Genomic DNA, 18,071 nt, shown 5'->3' on the forward strand with positions numbered 1-18,071 from the left:
CTCTCTCCCTCTCTCTCTGTCTCTGTCTCTGTCTCTGTCTCTCCCCGCCCCCCCCCCCCCCCATCTCCTATGCATCCACAAGAACACACTTACTTGCTTTAGGGAGAGTGTAATGTGCAGTGATTAGACAGACATTAGTAGAAATATTCTCTCTCACTGCATTTCTTGGTTTGTACCAGTATTGCATAAATTTTCATTTAGAAGTATATTATTCTAACATACTAAATGAGTCATTTTGGTGAGTGCAAGGATTTTGTCCTCCTCTCAAGATAAATTGTTTCTTGCAATCTCATCCTCCTGGTGGAAACAGAAATTGATTTGTCTGCCAAATATAAGTGCTTTGTCTAGCCACCTTCCCATTTCCTCCCTTGTTCCTCAGCCAGGAATACTAAACAATAGTGTAGGGGTTAAAAATAGCAAGTCCCTGTTAATAGACTCAAGGAGAAACCTTGAGTCGGTATTTTTTCAGCTGATGCAAGGTTAGGATGGTTGATGGCAGGTTAGAGAAGTTGCCTTCGTGGTCGTGATTTGAAATGCTCCCCTTGACAAGGGTTTGTGTGAGCATGTTCTGTGTGTGGAGGAAGTGCTGTCTTGTAGCGTGCCTGTTGAGACAGGGGACAGCCTGGGAATTTGTTGATCTTGTCCATTCTGAATTTGAAGCTCTTTGGCTGTGGGTCACCTTGGGGCTGCAGTGTGTCCTCCTCATAGCTTTGGTGAGAATGTTTCAGGAGGATTTTAAGGGGCCTCTGCTTCACCGTGGCCTTGGAGATAGGGCTCTCCACATGGTCACAGTCTTCCCTGCCCTCTCTCTGTCCTCTGTCATGGCTGTCTGGTCTGAATGACACTGGGGTTGTTCTCGGGAGCTCCGCATCTCCTCCACACCTGAATGACTTAGGTTTTGGCGAGCAGAGGGCAGCTGGTGGGCAGGTTGTTGCATCTTGGCCAGCCTATGTCATGGGAGCAGTCTGGACCCTGGAAGAGTTGTTGGGTCAGGAATCTGTGCTCTGGCTTACGTAAGGGCAGAACTGGGGAGGACGTGTCCCTTTTTTCTTAGAAGGGTCCCTGGAAAGGACTCTGGGGCAGAAAACAAAACCAGCCTCAATGATAGAAGAATAAATAATTAAAAACATTTTTGTAGATGTTTATTTATTTTTGAGAGAGAGACAGAGTGTGAGCAGTGGAGGAACAGAGGGAGAGGGGGACACAGAATCCGAAGCAGGCTTCAGGCTCCAAGCTGTTAGCGCAGAGCCCAATGTGGGGCTCAAACTCACAAACCTTGAGATCATGACCTGAGCTGAAGTCACACGCTTAACCGACTGAGTCAACCAGGCGCCGCAGTAATTTTATATTTGATATGACAGCAGTTTGAGCTTCTTTCTAATTTAAAAAAATGGCACACTTCCAAATAGTAGTTTTATTTTTGGTATTTCTCCCTCAGGAAAGCACATAATGACAAAAAAAAAAAGGCACCTCATTTGGTTAGTAACTCTATTCAGTGGATTTGCATTTGGCAGTGTTTATTTAGTCTACAGTTAGTGTTTGAGATCCTTATTATAACTCCATTACTCCCCATAGGTCTGAGGCCTAGGCCTAGGTGAGGTAGGACTGCCCCTACCACACACAAACAAACACACACACACACACACACACACACACACACACACGGGGGCGGGGGGAGAGAGAGAGAGAGAGAGACAGAGAGAGAGAGAGAGAGAGAGAGAGAGACAGAAAGAAGAGACCCTTCATGTTTGAATCTCTGCTCTAGGGGAGCTGAAATGCTGATTTCCTGCCCCTCGTCCAACCGCATATGTCCATCCCCAGGCAGAAATGATGCCTTTAGATAACAACTTATGGTATTTTTATTTATGCGTAATGGTGTTTCAGTGATCTTGCGCATGGCTTAAAGATCACAAGGGAGCCTTTCGATGAATTCCAGCCACCCCAGCCCAGAGTGCACACACCATGCTGCGACCACATGTTCCCTTTGCTGGAATTGTGGATGGAGCACATGAAGTATGGTAAAGTCACGGTTTGGGTTCTCACTGAAGAATATCTTCTCATATTTGTTTTGTCTGCTGTTGTAAGCCATTAGCCAAAAGTCAATCTGCCTGCCTGTAGCTGGGCCCCACTAGCTTTTTATTTCTTGGGTGCCTTATTCTGGAGAAGATCTAATATAGTTCGCTAGCAAGAATATGCTGAGCCACAGTGGTGCCAGGCCATAGCTTTGCATTGGGTATTTAGGGTGCTTATTTAGAAAGATGCTCTGAACTGCATTAAGGAGCCTCATGGCTTAAGAGGAAGTAGAAGGCAGAATTGTGAAGAATGCATAGTCTGGTTTGTGGTCCCTCTGGAGGAAAGGGGCCCTGAACTCTCATGGCGATGAAGGTGCCCCAGTGGGTTAACAATGGAGTTTCAGCCAAGCTCCAGTTCTGTGCCACTGTCCCTGCCACCACCCTCAACCACTTTGTCTGTTCCAGGGAAGCTGTATGCTGTCGGGGGTTATGATGGGGCTTCCCGCCAGTGCCTGAGTACCGTGGAGCAGTACAACCCAGCAACCAATGAATGGACCTATGTGGCAGACATGAGCACCCGCCGCAGTGGCGCAGGTACGAGGAGCCTCAGGGCGCAGGCTATGTCTGATCCACTCCCAGGTGGGTCCGGAGACCAACAGTTGAACATTCTTCCTTACTTCACCTTCCCATTCTTTGCTTTTAACGTCTGTATTCCCACTGGCACCTTTCCAGCTCGACACAAGCACTTACATGTTTTTTGTTTTTTTTTTTTTTATTTATATATGAAATTTATTGTCAAATTGGTTTCCATACAACACCCAGTGCTCATCCCAAAAGGTGCCCTCCTCAATACCCATCACCCACCCTCTCCTCCCTCCCACCCCCCATCAACCCTTAGTTTGTTCTCAGTTCTCAACAGTCTCTTATGCTTTGGCTCTCTCCCACTCTAACCTCTTTTTTTTTTTTTTTTCCTTCCCCTCCCCCATGGGTTCCTGTTAAGTTTCTCAGGATCCACATAAGAGTGAAACCATATGGTATCTGTCTTTCTCTGTATGGCTTATTTCACTTAGCATCACACTCTCCAGTTCCATCCACGTTGCTACAAAAGGCCATATTTCATTTTTTCTCATTGCCACGTAGTATTCCATTGTGTATATAAACCACAATTTCTTTATCCATTCATCAGTTGATGGACATTTAGGCTCTTTCCATAATTTGGCTATTGTTGAGAGTGCTGCTATGAACATTGGGGTACAAGTGCCCCTATGCATCAGTACTCCTGTGTCCCTTGGATAAATTCCTAACAGTGCTATTGCTGGGTCATAGGGTAGGTCTATTTTTAATTTTCTGAGGAACCTCCACACTGCTTTCCAGAGCGGCTGCACCAATTTGCATTCCCACCAACAGAAGCACTTACATGTTAACCTCTCGCAGGGAATATTCTCTTCACCATCATCCCTTCCATCTCTGTGGAAATAACTGCATCCCTGAAAAGTGAAGGCTTGCTGCGTGTCAGGTGCTGTCCTAATAAGCACCTTCAATTTATTTAGTCCTCACCACTGCCCCTAAAAGGTAGACACAACATAAATTCCACTTAACAGAAAGTAAGTTGACCGGGGGTGAGTAATTTGCTCAAGGTCATATAACTGGTAGAGTCAGGATTTCTACTCCTTTCACCCGTTTGGCCCTCCCCCTGGCAACTATCAATCTGTTCTCTGTATTGCGGGCTTTGATTTTTTTTTTAAGACTCTACATATAAGTGGACATCATATGTTATTTGTGTTTCTCTGTCTTCTTTTACTTAGCATAATGTCCTCAAGGTCTTTTTTGTGTGTGCATTTTTTTTCTTTATTGTATTTTTAAGACTGAATTGTGTTCTCACTTTACAGTTCCAAACACATGACTACTTGCTCAGCATTCCTTAATGCTACTTTAATATTATTCAAAAACTTTTGTGTGCTCACTAGTTAGAAAACAAAAAGGTGTATGGTCCCATTTAAGAAGCATTTGTATGTGGAATACTACTTTTAGTGAGATTGTATTTGCTGATTCTGACCAGTCGGCCCTCCTTGAACATGGAGCAAATGCCTGGAAGTCAGGAGGCCTATGCTTTAGTGTTGAGTCTGCTAGAACTTGCCATGTGACTTTGAGCAAGTCCCTTCCCCCTTTCTGGCTTCTGATTCCTCAGATGTGAAATGAGTGGGCTGCAGTAGATGTTCCCAGGGGCCAGTTCAATGCACACATATGATGGTTCCTCTCCCTTCCTAGAGCTCTTTTAGTAATTTTGGTTTAGAGAGTCTTGGTAGAGTCTTGTTTGTACTTCCTAGGAATCTTCTGTGACTTTAGGCGTGAGAGCAAGTTCAAAGCTCAAGGATGTAGGGACAGCTGAGGAGGAGTGGAATGGCAGCGAGACATGGGGCTGCTTCTAGGAGCATCTCAAGCAGCAAGTGTGGAGGGGCAGCCCCGTGTGGAGCCCCTAGCACAGACCAGCCCCATCTGCCATAGATCTGCCTCTGGAGGCGAACTGCTCCGTCTGTGCCAGGCTGCGCAGGCCTTGTTACTGTGTGGAGTTCACTGGGGCTGCTCTGGCCGTGGATGGTGGCAACTCTACTGGCCGTGGCACTGGGTGACCTCAGTTTAGAGAATGCTCCCTCTCCCAGAGGTGGACTCTTGACTCAAGTTACTGTCAGAGCCCTGGCCTCAGGCTCCCAGGTCAGCTTTTGTTATATGCTTCACATCCCTAAGATTAGGGGAAGCCTCACCTCTGGAGTTGAGAACCTGCATGGTGGGTGTTCTTTGGTGGCTGAAGAACCAGACTCTGGCCTCTGGCTACTTCTGGCCCTTTGAAGTGCTGGGAGCCATGGTGGCTTTTAGGTCCAGGAGACATCAGTGTGAACATTTGTGGAAGAGGCTGCAGAAGGGCAGGGGAGACCCTGAGGACCTGGAATGCTGCTTTCTTTTTCAATAGCGTGTGAGCAGTGCTCGCAGACGGTTGGAGGAGGGTAAAGAGGCCATGACTGGAACCCAGGCTCTGCTAGTTCTGGGAGAGGGGCAGATGAGGCTGCTTTGGAACACACTGAATTTCATTATACCCAAGTCCGTTGGATAGCCATTGTTGATACAACACCACCATCTGCTGTTAGTTTAGGGCAACTGTGAGGAACCACCAGCACAACCAGCATAATTGCTAGATGGGATTTTACATATTTTGGCATTCAAACAAGGACCTAGTACCATCAGGCACAGGGAAATAGTCTGAATAGTATAGGGTCCTTGTCCATGTGAAGTTTATATCCTAGAAATTGAGTCTTTGGGTCTGACACGTTGCTGCACATCCCAATCACCTGAGGTACCTTTTCTGAGTCCCAGCCAGTGTCTCTGGGAGGGAGGCCCTGGGAATCTATATTTTCAAAATCTCTCCACCTGATTGTGATGCAGCCTGTCGTGGGGCGAGGTAGCCCCTGTGCCATGTTGCTTTGCAAGTGGGAGAACTGAGGCCTGGAAAAGGGGAAGTTTCACCCGGCAGCAAGTTAGAGACACACGTCCAGACCTACGTGTCCCAGACACCAGGTCTGTTGCTGTTTCCACTCCCCTTCCTTCTGTGACCTGCACTGAAGGATTTTAAAAGATGACACCGAATCCTGTACACGATGCCATGCTAGAACCAAGCTCGGGCCTATCAACATCGGGAGTGATGTAATGTCCCTGTACAAGCTAAGAGGAGAGTGTGTGGCAGAAAGGACGGGTTCTGCTTTGGGGCATGCAGGGAGGTCTGCGCAGTAATGATGGCAGTGCACCTGCTACGCGGCTAGTTGCCAGGTTTAACTCCTCTTACTCAACTAGTATAATTGAAGGCTGAGGAATACGAGTAGGAAGACTTGGCAACACAGACAGGCCAACGGGAGGACAAATGTAATTTTACCGTCTGGAGATAACTTCTTCTAATGTTTTCGAGGATTTCTTTCAGTCTTTTTTTTTTTTTTTTTTTTTTACTTTATTTCTTTGCATAGGAATGCTCTCTCCCCATTTTATACATACATGGTCACATACATGTTACATATATATATATATTTATGTTTCTCTAAATAGATACAGGGTCATTTTTGCTTTGTATTTAGGGAATTCTCAGATTGACAGTTGTAGGAGGCAGGCAGGGTGTCATATTTGTTTTACGGATGAGGACACTGAGGTCGAGGGGAACAGAGCAGGACTCCTCATGTCACCCTGCTGGTGACGGTTGCCCAGGACTGGACGCCAGGCCTCCTGGTTTCTGGTCGCGGTAGCCAGCTTGAGGCTGGGACACTGTACTCTGCCTTTCAGGGGTCGGGGTCCTCAGTGGACAGCTGTATGCCACAGGCGGGCATGACGGGCCCCTGGTGAGGAAAAGTGTTGAAGTTTACGATCCTGGAACAAACACCTGGAAGCAGGTGGCGGACATGAACATGTGCAGGCGCAACGCAGGTAATATGACCACTCTTTCCTTCTGTCCTTGCGGGGTTTGGGAGTGAACACTAGCTCCAAAAGAAAAGCAGACGGGAGAGACTCCCCAGAACCTGGGCCCAAGCTTGTACCTCACACAGGAGTATCCCTTTGCCAGCTAGGCTCTGGGCTGGGAGAGGGGAGAGCCAGGGACCACAAAAGCTAGCCACAGTGTCCCCTATGTAGATGCAGGGGGTTCTTCCTCTTCCAAGAAAGGGTGATGACTTTGTGCACACATAGACACAGACCCAGAAAAGCCCTCCGATTACCGTCAAAGCCCCCTGTCCAATGGCTCTGTTGGGTAGTTAAGCACAAGGCTGTGTGGACATGGTCAGGCAATGATGCTTGCTTCTATCTTTTCTTTGCCACTACCTGGTTCTGAGAACCCCTCACTTCCCACCTGAAACCCATCTCCTTCCTTTTAGGGGTAACCAGTCCCCTTATTCATTCTCTGGTGGGAACACTTCCCATTTTCCTTGCTTTGTGCTTCTGTCTCTCTGTCCCTTCCCCTTTTCTTTCCTGTGAGAATGATTTATATTAGGGGGTTTAGATTTTTATTCTGGGAGCCTGACATCCCTATTAAACTATTTCCTTTGACAACTTTGTCTTCTGGCTCGGGTCCTTTGTTATTATATCTTACTTTATCCTCTTTACTCTATGAAAGTGTTGACTTAGCCTAGCTTCCCAGGCTGGAAAGACAACTAGGTGACTTTCTGGCAGATTTATTTCCTTTATATCAAGTTACCAGTTTGCTAAATTCATTTGTAGCTCACATGTTGAAAGTGTAAACAGAGGAGAGTTATTAATTTGCCCATTGCCTAAGCCCACCATGATGTAACTTGGCACTTGGCCTTAAACCACATGAGCGAGAGATTATAGACACTCGAGGGATTACCTAACACAGCTAGTGTGTCTTGAGTCCAAAAATAGATGTGTGTATAGGTACACATTTACATACAGATATTTCTGTTTTTTAATAGCAAAAGTGGAATCACACTGTGATGCTATTTTATAACCTCCTTTTCCAATCCACTTTAAAATCTTCCATGAATAACTTATTATAACATGAAATATATTTACATGATATTTTAAATGGCTATATCATAATTTGAATAACTAATCTACTGTTGGACATTTATTTCCATCTTTTCTATCAGTAACGCTTTTGTTATTACAAATGGTCCTTTGGCTAATCAGTGCACACATCTAAAATTATTTCTTTGGAATAAAAGTCTAGAAGTAAAATTTTTGAGCCTGAGTGAGCATACGTGCTTTCACTACCATCCAGGAAAGTGGTACATTTTATCTTCTCACCAGTGTTTGATATATATCTTCATCAATACTTATAATTACAACTTTTTGAACATCACCAACCCCTTAGTCTCATTTTGAAAAAAGACATGTATGTTGGACTATGGCCTCTTAATTAAAAAAATTTTTTTTAAATATATATTTTTGAGAGAGAGAGATACAGAGCATGAACAGGGGAGGGGCAGAGAGAGAGGGAGACAAAAGAATCCGAAGCAGGCTCCAGGCTCCAAGCTTTCAGCGTAGAGCCTGACAATGGGCTCGAACTCCCAAACCGCGAGATTATGACCTGAGCCAAAGTTGAACACTTAACTGACTGAGCTCTTGATGAGCAAAATAACAGTTTCCTACCCTTGAGTCCCTGCTGCATGAGACCTTGCCCTCAAACCTGCCCTCGGTGAGATCAGAGCAGGAGGGATGCCTGGTCCCTGGGAGCTTTGTGTGGATTTAGACTTAAGTGGTGCAAAGGCATCACAGACGTAACCATAGCCACACAAGAGGGATCTAACAGCATTTATCAGGGAAAACTTAGAAGCAGAGCAGTAGTACTGTGGATGAGGTTCCCTTAGTCTCATGCTTAGTCCCTTAGCATGAGAGGTCTGCATGCACCAGTAGGCAATGCTCCAGTAGAGAGGGGCCCCTCCTGGTAAGCTCTAAGTACTGATAGGGTCAGGGGCCAGGAACTGTCCATGGGACATGTAGCAGTGATTCCCCCTTTTTAGAAAGGGGGATCCTCGGAGCCCAGTGGCTGTTGTCAGCGTGTCCTTTGGTTGAGCACAATGAGACCGAAGAACTAGCTCCTGGAGCTACCTTGAAGGGGAGGAAGAGCACCTCCAGGGCCATCCAGATCTGTCTCCCATCCATTCCCATCACTGGTGACTCCTGCCGTAATGTCTCCTCTGGCCTCTGGTTCACAGGGGTGTGTGCAGTGAATGGGCTCCTGTATGTGGTTGGAGGGGATGATGGATCCTGCAATTTGGCTTCGGTGGAGTACTACAACCCTGTCACCGACAAATGGACGCTGCTGCCAACCAACATGAGCACGGGGCGGAGCTACGCAGGTCAGTGCGCTTCACTCCGACTCCACCCTCACCTCACCCCACCCCTGAGCAGAGGGTGTGGGGTGGGGGTGGACGTGAGTTTGCTGAACTTGGGACTAAGCGCCTTCTCCAGAGAGGGCAGATAATTGTCACATGTCACCCACCACTCTTCCATTCTGTGCCCATGACACATACCCATAATTAGCACTGTTTTCCCCCAGCGAACCTGAAGGTAGCCCCAGAATTCTCTTTGACACCTGTGTTCCAGGGAGCCGCTTCCAACTACTCTGATTTGTCATAAGAGGTTTTAGAATTTCATTGCCATTTCTGGGCTCCTAGATAGAGTAAGATACAGTTCTTGCCTTACACAAGTTTAATTGGAAAGATAAGGTCTGTCTCCATGAAATAGGACATACAAGGTGATGTCCTCATAACTTCTAAATGGAATGTGCTCTGCTGTACATATTTTAGGACACGACAGGTGACAACTTCCTGGAGGAAATGGGGCATGATTAAACTTTGGGGGGGGGCTCCCATCATACAGCTCACTGCCCTTTGCCAGGTGCTCCCTCCCTGTGCCACAGGGCAATGTGTTTGGTACAGCATGTACATTTGCTGTCATCTTTTCAAGAACCTTCTGGATGAATGGGACTGTATCTTTCCATTTTATAGATGATGAAATTGAGGTTTGGAGAGTCTTAAGGAACCTGCCCAAGACCACATAGTTTTAAAAAAAATGGCGAAGTCAGAATTCAGACTCCAGTGTGACTCCTGAGCCCGTGTCCTTTGTACTACCCCAGCTGAGGGGGAGAAACTATTCTGGGCATGAGACTGGAGGGAGGAATAGGAATGAAGCCAATGTAGAGGCTCATTCCTGGGGAGTGTGTGATGGGTTTGGTGAGGCCTGGGAGGTCGGACCACAGTGGGTGCTGCTGATGGCAGGGGCATGTAGCCCTGCTCCTTGTATCTTGTCTTCCAGGAAGTGGAATAGTTAGGGCTAACAGTTATTTACTGAGCACAGATGAACATGCCAGGCATTACCCTACGTATTCTACAACCACAATCTCCTTTAGTCTACCCCACGACTCCAACAGCATTCTTATTCCCTTTTTATATTAGAAGGTCAATCACTCTGTCTTCTTTGGATTTCTGTGCAGAGGAAGATTGTACCATGCAGGCTTAAAGGGGCTCCTATCACATTTTGTCAAGACAGGTCCTCAATTGCAGCAAACTTAATTTATTTTTTTTCCTCGTGTAGGATTTTTCTCAACTAAATATAAAAGATGCTAGAGGTATTTTGGTCTTAGAGTGAGTGATTCTTTTCTCAAGATTAATTATTAAAACCAGTACTTTCATTTTCTTTTCAAAGCTGTAGTGGCAAGACCAGGGCATTTTCGAGTATGAGGCAGCGAGGCCAGTGAGGGACCCTCCCTTGGCTCTTATTGGGCCTTAATGAGAGGGGAAGGTTTAGGTATAAGTGGTTAGAATTTCATATATGTGCTGAATATTTCATGTCCACTCCTTTATTGTCTGTCCACTCTAGAAGCAGGTGAGAAGGATACAAGCAAACGTGCAATTTGTGTTAAAGTCCATTGACTGAGTGAATCCATTTTTTTAAGAATCTAAAGAAATGGTCTGAAATGTAGAGATTTATGGATAGTTATTGTTTGGAGTATTATTTATGATAGCAGAGGGCAGAGAGCTACTTAGTGTCTGCCATCAGGGAAGTAGTTAAACTGTGGAATATTTTTTACAGTGGAAGTGTTCTTAATGTCATAAGAACATGTTTGTGACAGGCTGTTAGGTTAAAAATGGAGAACGCACAAGGTATGTACCACTTGAGCTCACTCAGGTAGTCCTGGGGTCACGGACGTTTGAAGAGCTACCACCTAAAAAAATGGATATTGGAATCAGATCTGAATTTGAGTTTCAGTTCTGCTACTTGCCCTGGAGACTCTGGGGTGGGTAATCCGTCTGAGTGAACCTCTTGTATTCTCATTTGTAAAATGAGAATAAAATCATACCACATCTCTTATAACTTGTGTGCGGTAATACGTGGAACACTTAGTACTGTGCCTTCCCTGGCACGTAGCATCCCCTTGGTAAATGATCAGGATTATTTTTAGAAGCCAGGAAATAGTCCAAAAAACATTAAAAAAACATAAAGAAAAATTTTTAAATGGTGATTCTCTTTGTATGAAGGGATTAGAAAATTTCTTTACCTTGTGTTCTTCTGCATTTTCCAAATTTCCCGTAATGAGAATATTTTACTTTTAAAATCAAAAGAAGTTTATATAAAAAGCAATATAGGAACCTACTTTTAAAAAAAAAAAACGCTGCCTTATGAAAGAGATTCCCGAGGTACATGCGAGATGTTCTCAGGGTCAGGCAGCCCATCTGGGTCTGGAGACTCTGCTGTTGCCCACCTCAGAGCTTTTCTGCTTGCACCTTTATCCAGAATTCATTTGCAATGGATATCTTAGCACAATCTCACCACATGGGTATCCTGGCATTTCTTTTAGCATTGTTCTCTCAATCTCATCTGCAACCAGATTTTATAGCCATGGGAATATGTTAAAGTGAGGCTCTAGTTACACTGTACCAATAGACCTTACCTGTAAATTAGGATTTTGTTCAGTTGCAGATATCTGAAAAACTGACAGGTTCTTGCTTAAATAAGTAAGGCGTGTTATTTGTCTTAGGCAGAAAGAAGTCTAGGGCTGGCCAAGGGGCTCAGACTGTCGTTGGAGAACCAGGTTTCTCCTCCCTTTTCTCTTTTGCCAGCTATACCAGTAGTTACCGCTGCTGCCTTGGGCCCTATGTAAGCATTCTCTGAGGTGGGACAAGGGACACAGGCACAGCTGCAGCACTGGCAGATGTGCATTGACAATGGTCTTGGCTGGGACTGGGTCACATGGCACTTCCTGCTGCAAGGGAGTCTGGGAAGCTGAGTGTATACGGTGCTATTCTCTGCAATAGAGGACAGCATGGAGAAGGGAAGTTGGATGAATCAAGCGACGGTATCTGCCACGTTACAGAGATTCTAGGGTCATCTGTGGATTCACAAAGTTAGCTGTGGAGGATGGTTCAACTTGGCTAAAACCGTTAACACACACAGACATGTCTGGTTTTTTTTTTTTAAGTTTATTTATTTATTTTGAGAGAGATCACGTGTGAGAGTGGGGGAGGGGCAGAGAGAGAGAATCCCACGCAGGCTCCAAGCTGTCAGCAACAGAACCTGATGTGACACTTGATCCCAAGAACTGTGAGATCATGACCTGAGCCGAAATCAAGAGTTGGAAGCTTAACCAACTGAGCCCCGCTTTGAGGTGCCCCTGGAGTGTTTTTCCAAGTAGAATTTAGCCTTAGAGGGGTCTTTCAGTTGGGTGACCTTAAATAGTATGGGAGCTGAGCCTAAAGAGGTAAATGGACTTGCCTGAGGCCAGAGTGCAGCTTGAGTGGTGGCAGAGCTACAAGTGGAATTCGGTTTATCTTACTTCCATGAAGTCAGTCCAGTTTCACTTCATATTCAGTGTCTCCTAAATGTAGGCACGAATCACTGTCACTTCTCTTAAAGTGATACAGATGTAGATCTGTGGAGCCGCCTCTGGGGGTCTGGTGAAGGTGCTGAGTGTTGGTCAGCTGAGTCCTGGGATCAGGAAAGGAGTTGTTACCATAGAAACTGTGTACATGTGATGATGCAGGGGCTGGGGGTGGGAGACCACTAACATGTGGTGTTGAAGGACTGTGCTTGTGGGTTCAAGTATCTTGCTGGGAGTTGGCCATGAGAGTGGGAAAGTGCCAGCCACTGGCCGGCAGCCTGAGTCCACAGGCCCTTCCGTGTTTGGATACAAACATGCCCCTTTCCCTTGCCTGGGGCCCTTGGGATGGCTTGGACTCATGAACTCCTTGGGACTCTGAATAACTTTGGAGAAGCTAAGTTGCTAACTCTCTCTCCTCTTCATCTTAGGTGTTGCTGTGATTCACAAACCCTTGTGACCCCAACTCCCACTGCCAGGAGGTGTGGGAGGGGAGGGGTGCTGCCTGTGACTGACAACGGCAGCACCATGATGCTGGGGGGCCACTTGCTGCAAGAGTCTGCGGTGGAGCCTGAAGTGCCCTCCTCCCATGTGGCGATGTGGCAAAGTGCGTCCAGCGTGAAGGCTGGTGACCTGCCTCCTCCCTGAGCAGTGGGTTCCTGACAGCTCCAGCACCTTTGGGCTTTTTATGTGTGTTTCTATGGGAATACCTGAGAACCTGAAGTGTGTGTATATGTGCGTGTGTGTGTATGTGTGTAGACCATGGTGTTTCACTAAGTTGGGGGATGTGTGACAATCTACTGGATTTCTTTACTACTGATCCTTCTATGCTAAAATCAAATCACAGAAACCTCTCTTCTGGATTTGCCCCATGGGAACCCTGAGATGACTAAAGCTGCTGTCTTCTGGAGGCCAGAAATGTCCAGAAGCAACTGGTGAGAGGGGCATTGCCCTGACCATGCCTACATACTGGCCTTGACTACTGGCACTGTCTGCAAAAGAGCTGGGCATTCTTGAATCTGTACCATGCCCTCTTTGTGCTAGAACTGGGAACAGATGGGTTCCCCAGCTCCTCCCTGGGCTCTGCTCCAGGAAGCAGATGACAACTGCCTAATCCTTGGGCCACTGGTCTTTGATGCGTGGATTCAGGTTAAGGAGAGTTTGTGTCTCTTCAGCTGGGAAAACTAGCTCTTTGGAGAAGCCCTGAGTGACACTGGAGAAAAAAAAATCTATATATACATGAAAAACAAAAACAAAACAACAAACCAAAGTGGTAAGGTAGTTCCTGCCTGAAATGGTCTGAGTGGATCCTATTTCTGAGTTTTCCTGTGATAGGACGGACCCCCATATATACTGGTTATCTAGGCTTAATTATTCACAGCATCCCATTTTACTCTCAAAAGTGTTCTGGTTTGGAGGATAAATAAAGGGTCATCGTACCTCCAAACCCAAAGATAGTTTTGCCCCTGCTTTGGGTGGGGTCATGTGTGATTTAGGTGGACACGGATGACTTCAAAGGAGTATATATCAGCTGGGGCTGGCCCTCAGCACTTGATGTCAGTGGTCAGTTGGCCAAGTCTGTCCAATGTCCTCATCTTCCTTTTCTTGTGCTCTCCCCCTGTTCCAGGGTCTGTACCCTTTCTCCATCCTTTGGAATCCTCCCCTCCTTGTTTTTCCTGAGAGGGAGGAGATGGTGATAAATGCCCTGGATGAGTGATCTCTCTCAGGGATATTTACGTTTTAAAAGAGGAGCTTGATAAGAGCTTTGATAATTCACAGGTAAAAATTAATGGCAGGATTTCAAGCATCTGGAGGGGGCAGATATTTAAGGGCATATGGAATCATTTTCATTGAAAGAAAGAAAAAGAAAAAGGAAGGAAGGAAAGAAAGAAAAAGAAGGGAAGAAAGAAAGAAAGAAAGAAAGAAAGAAAGAAAGAAAGAAAGAAAGAAAGAAAGAAAGAAAAAAAGAAAGAAAGCAAGCCTTTCCTAAAGGAGTAAGTAGTTTATGTTGGAATTTGTGGCATCAGGAGGGAAGGCCTTGTGTCTGGAGAGTTGTGTCACACCGTGGGGGCTGGAGTTTAACCCTCCCTGATTTGGGGCCCACTTACAGGAGCCAAAGGGCTTTCTGAAACCTGATGTTAGACTTCTGATATACCTGGGGTACTTCCAAGCAGATACTGCAGGAGACTGGCTTCCCCCCAGCTCACCCCTGCAGTTAGAAAGCCACTAGCCTCCCTAGCTGGTTGGCTGCTTTGTGTATTTACTGTATATTTTTTGTGCACTAAACACTCAACTTTCCTGAAGAAGAAATGTCTTCCGATGTTGAGCAGATGTTATTTCAGTGAGACATTTGGAGAGCAGCACCAAGGCATCCAGAATTTTTAGCGGCTTTGGGAAGAGGCTAAACTACCAGTAGCTTTGCTGAGCCTGGAGGAAATGTCTCTAAAGGAATCAAAGCATGCCTTCAGTTGGGTGCTGTGTTCTCAGCTGGCCCTGGAGATGGCTGGTTTCAGAGCCCTGCCTGGCTCTGGCTTGGAAGCTGATGGAATGAGCGTTTGTTGCAATTGTTCTTCCTCTCTGTCAGAGGAAGGTTTGGGACTTTGTTTTGGTGTGCGGTCGGGATGAGGTTGGGGGTTGGGGTCCGATATGTGCTATTCATACAGCTCCCGACTTCAGATTAAAGGTGCACTTCCCACCCATTTCCCAACACCCAGGAGCTGGACTTCCATGCTTTTGTGGGGGACATTATGTTTTTCATCTTCCCTGAGAGCTAGCCAGCCCTGTTTTCTGCTTTCGGAGTTTTGCTATTGGTTCCACCTCCCATCTCCCTTTCCGGAAGCACTGCCCCCTGCTGTTAGTACCGCTGAGGCCATGTTCATTTCATCCTCGCGTGTCCTTTCTCACGGGGACTAGAACACTGGTATGTCACCACCAAAAAGCCAGTCTGCTCTGGCTGCCCACAGATGCCATTTAAAACCTGCTGTCTCTTTATCACCAGGTACGATTCTCTCTCTAGTGGACACAACAAACTTGTTTTCAAGTCTGTGCTGGCCATGTGGTAGGCGAACCCTTCACCCCCGCATCGGGGTGGCTGCCAACTGCTTGTGAATGCAACTTTGCCGCTGGTAAATCTGAAAGCTGATCACAGTAATGAAATGGAATTGCAGCCCAAGGTTAGAAGCAGCTTAGACGCCACTTGGATACTGATTTGGACAACACGGAAGTCAGACTCTGAATTCCAAAGTTCTTTCTCCTAAGTACCTAATGGCATCTTTCTTTCTAAAAAGTTGCAGTATTATGCAAATGACAGTGACCTCATTTTCTGCTATGCAATAAGAATACTTAATTCTCTTTCATGACAAACCAGTTGCAATATCCCCCAGCATGCTTTTTGAGCTCTCTTACTTTGATATCTGTTGTGTAATGTTTGTATATTCCTGAGCCAGATCCTTTCAAAGATTGCCTTTTTATAAAATTGAAGCTAAAGCTTTCAGGCTAAAATTTTAATGTAGATATTTTTATAAGATAATTTTTTAGGATATTTGAATTGATTTTTATTATCCATGATGATGAAATGTTCTGTTCCATTAGTCATTCACTATCATAGTTCATGGCTGTAGCTATTTTCCCTTTGTTTCCCACTCTCCAAAAACTGATTTTTCAGTAGTTCTCCAGAGATGAGTCTCTTTGACTTTGAGTCCTCTGTCTCAGACCATATTCAAGGGAGAGTGCCAGAAAACTCAGTCACTGGTGTTTCTTGAATTGCTTAGGGACTAACGTTTAGCCTGACTTGGCAATTAGCCATCTAGATTCCCTGTCCACTTTTTTTGGAGTTGGCTTTCTCTGCAGGGGTGAGGCTGGTTGGCCCATCTCCTGGTGGCTGTCACTGCCTGGCATTAAGCTGGGCGCACTGTGGCATGGAGACGCTCCAGAGAAAGCCCTGCCCTCCAGTACATACTCCCAAGGGTTTCCTAGGTCCAGCAATCCAGTCCTCATTCTTTTCGATCTCCTCGTTCTTCTGAAGCTTCTGCCAGCTAAAGGCCTTTGTTGCTGGATGATGTCCCTTTTGGAAGTAGCTTGTCTGTGAACTTTAAATGAGGGGTCACTATTCATGATCTTTAAGAATGTGTTTAGCATATGCTTTACATCTGATGCTCACACTACACCTGAAACTTGTTTCTTGAGCTGTGTCTGTACTCCCAGGCTCTACTTTGTGTATTTATCTGCCATTAGCCTCATTAAAAAAAATCTTTATTTTTATTATTATCGGGACAGGTGCCATTTGAATTGCCTCCATGCTCCCCATTTGCACCTTGTTGGATCAGGTTGGGAGGTTGAGCAAACTCGTATTCTAAGCTGGAGTTTTTAAGGCTTTGTTTGCCTGGAGAAGCAAGGAGGTTGGAATGTATTATTATTTTTTTAAGTGTTTGCACTATTTAGAGTCCTAAGCCCCTCATGTTTAGCTGTGCTGTGTGTGCTGTGTGACCAAGCAGGTGAGCCAGCAGCACTTTGGACATTTGGGAATGGAAGAGACTTCTTCCATAGTGGATAATCACAACCTCGTAGCCCCTGCACAGCCTTTGTCATGGGGCTGAGTGACGTGTGGGTGTGGCATCAACCCAGGCAGGAATGCATGTGACTGTGGCATTTGAAGAAACAAATTGCCCTAGTACTATGTTCTTGCCTCTGCTTGAAATTGAAAATTATTTCCCCCCCTTTATGGTGGCAATAAAGGACCCTTGTTGGACTTCTTGTTTAATTTGTATATGACATAGGAAATACTTCGAAAGAAGACTCAAGACACTGAATGTGTATGTCTGTGTGGGTGCTCTGTCCATGTGGTTGTCCATAGGCAGGCAGACTTGATGACTAACAGCCTGTTAACACATTGCATCCGTAAGGTCCTTGCTTTGGTATTCTCTGCTAGGATGTTAGAGACCATATATCTTGTAAAAGAACGCTCATCATGTGCTCCATCAGTTACAGTGATAGCTGAAGAAACTGTTACTCAAATGCATTATTTTAACAGGAATCAAGTTCTAGTTTCCCATACTCTATGTGACTTTAATTTTAATAAAATCTGAACTGTGAAAACTTTTCTCAGTATTTAATTTCTATAGTCTGGACTGTCCACTGTATCTCAGACATGAAAAGGACAGACTTATTCCCATGTATCTTCATAAATTTTTTTTTTCAACGTTTTTTATTTATTTTTGGGACAGAGAGAGACACAGCATGAACGGGGGAGGGGCAGAGAGAGAGGGAGACACAGAATCGGAAACAGGCTCCAGGCTCCAAGCCATCAGCCCAGAGCCCGACGCGGGGCTCGAACTCACGGACCGCGAGATCGTGACCTGGTTGAAGTCGGACGCTTAACCGACTGCACCACCCAGGCGCCCCTTCCCATGTATCTTCAGATGAGGCCCTTCTTCAGTGAGGCTCAGAGAGGCCAGTCCCTTCAGTAGGTGTTGGGTGGTGTGGGCAACTGTCCAGTGATATGTCAGGTGGGTGGGCTGGTCTCAGGCACAGGAAAGAGGAAACAGAGATTTGGCTACAAATAAACATCTATTTTTTGAAGTTTGTTATAAGACCTGGAAATTTTACAGGTGTTATGTTTTGATTATAAAGTATACGAATGTTAGTTATATTTTATTAAATTTGTACAACTTTTGAATGTTTATAAAATATCAACA

At 45.6% G+C, this 18,071-nt stretch overlaps 1 protein-coding gene across 17 annotated transcripts in view; it reads left to right on the plus strand.

Moving 5' to 3' along the window:
- The window catches only part of KLHL3 (kelch like family member 3), a 279,397-nt gene extending 265,572 nt beyond the window's left edge, over positions 1 to 13,825 (plus strand). For all 17 annotated transcript variants that reach the window (XM_086703327.1, XM_086703314.1, XM_086703304.1 and 14 more), the window contains 4 exons: positions 2,478 to 2,606; positions 6,333 to 6,473; positions 8,717 to 8,860; positions 12,810 to 13,825. In XM_086703327.1, the coding sequence (XP_086559453.1) occupies positions 2,478 to 2,606; positions 6,333 to 6,473; positions 8,717 to 8,860; positions 12,810 to 12,838 (443 nt within the window). In that variant the 3' untranslated portion in view covers positions 12,839 to 13,825. The remainder of the gene's footprint in view (positions 1 to 2,477; positions 2,607 to 6,332; positions 6,474 to 8,716; positions 8,861 to 12,809) is intronic.
- Positions 13,826 to 18,071: the final 4,246 nt, after the last annotated feature.

The sequence above is a fragment of the Puma concolor genome, chromosome A1 (assembly GCF_028749965.1).
Source record: "Puma concolor isolate L17-30 chromosome A1, mPumCon1.1.hap2, whole genome shotgun sequence".
Taxonomy (NCBI): Eukaryota; Metazoa; Chordata; class Mammalia; order Carnivora; family Felidae; genus Puma; species Puma concolor.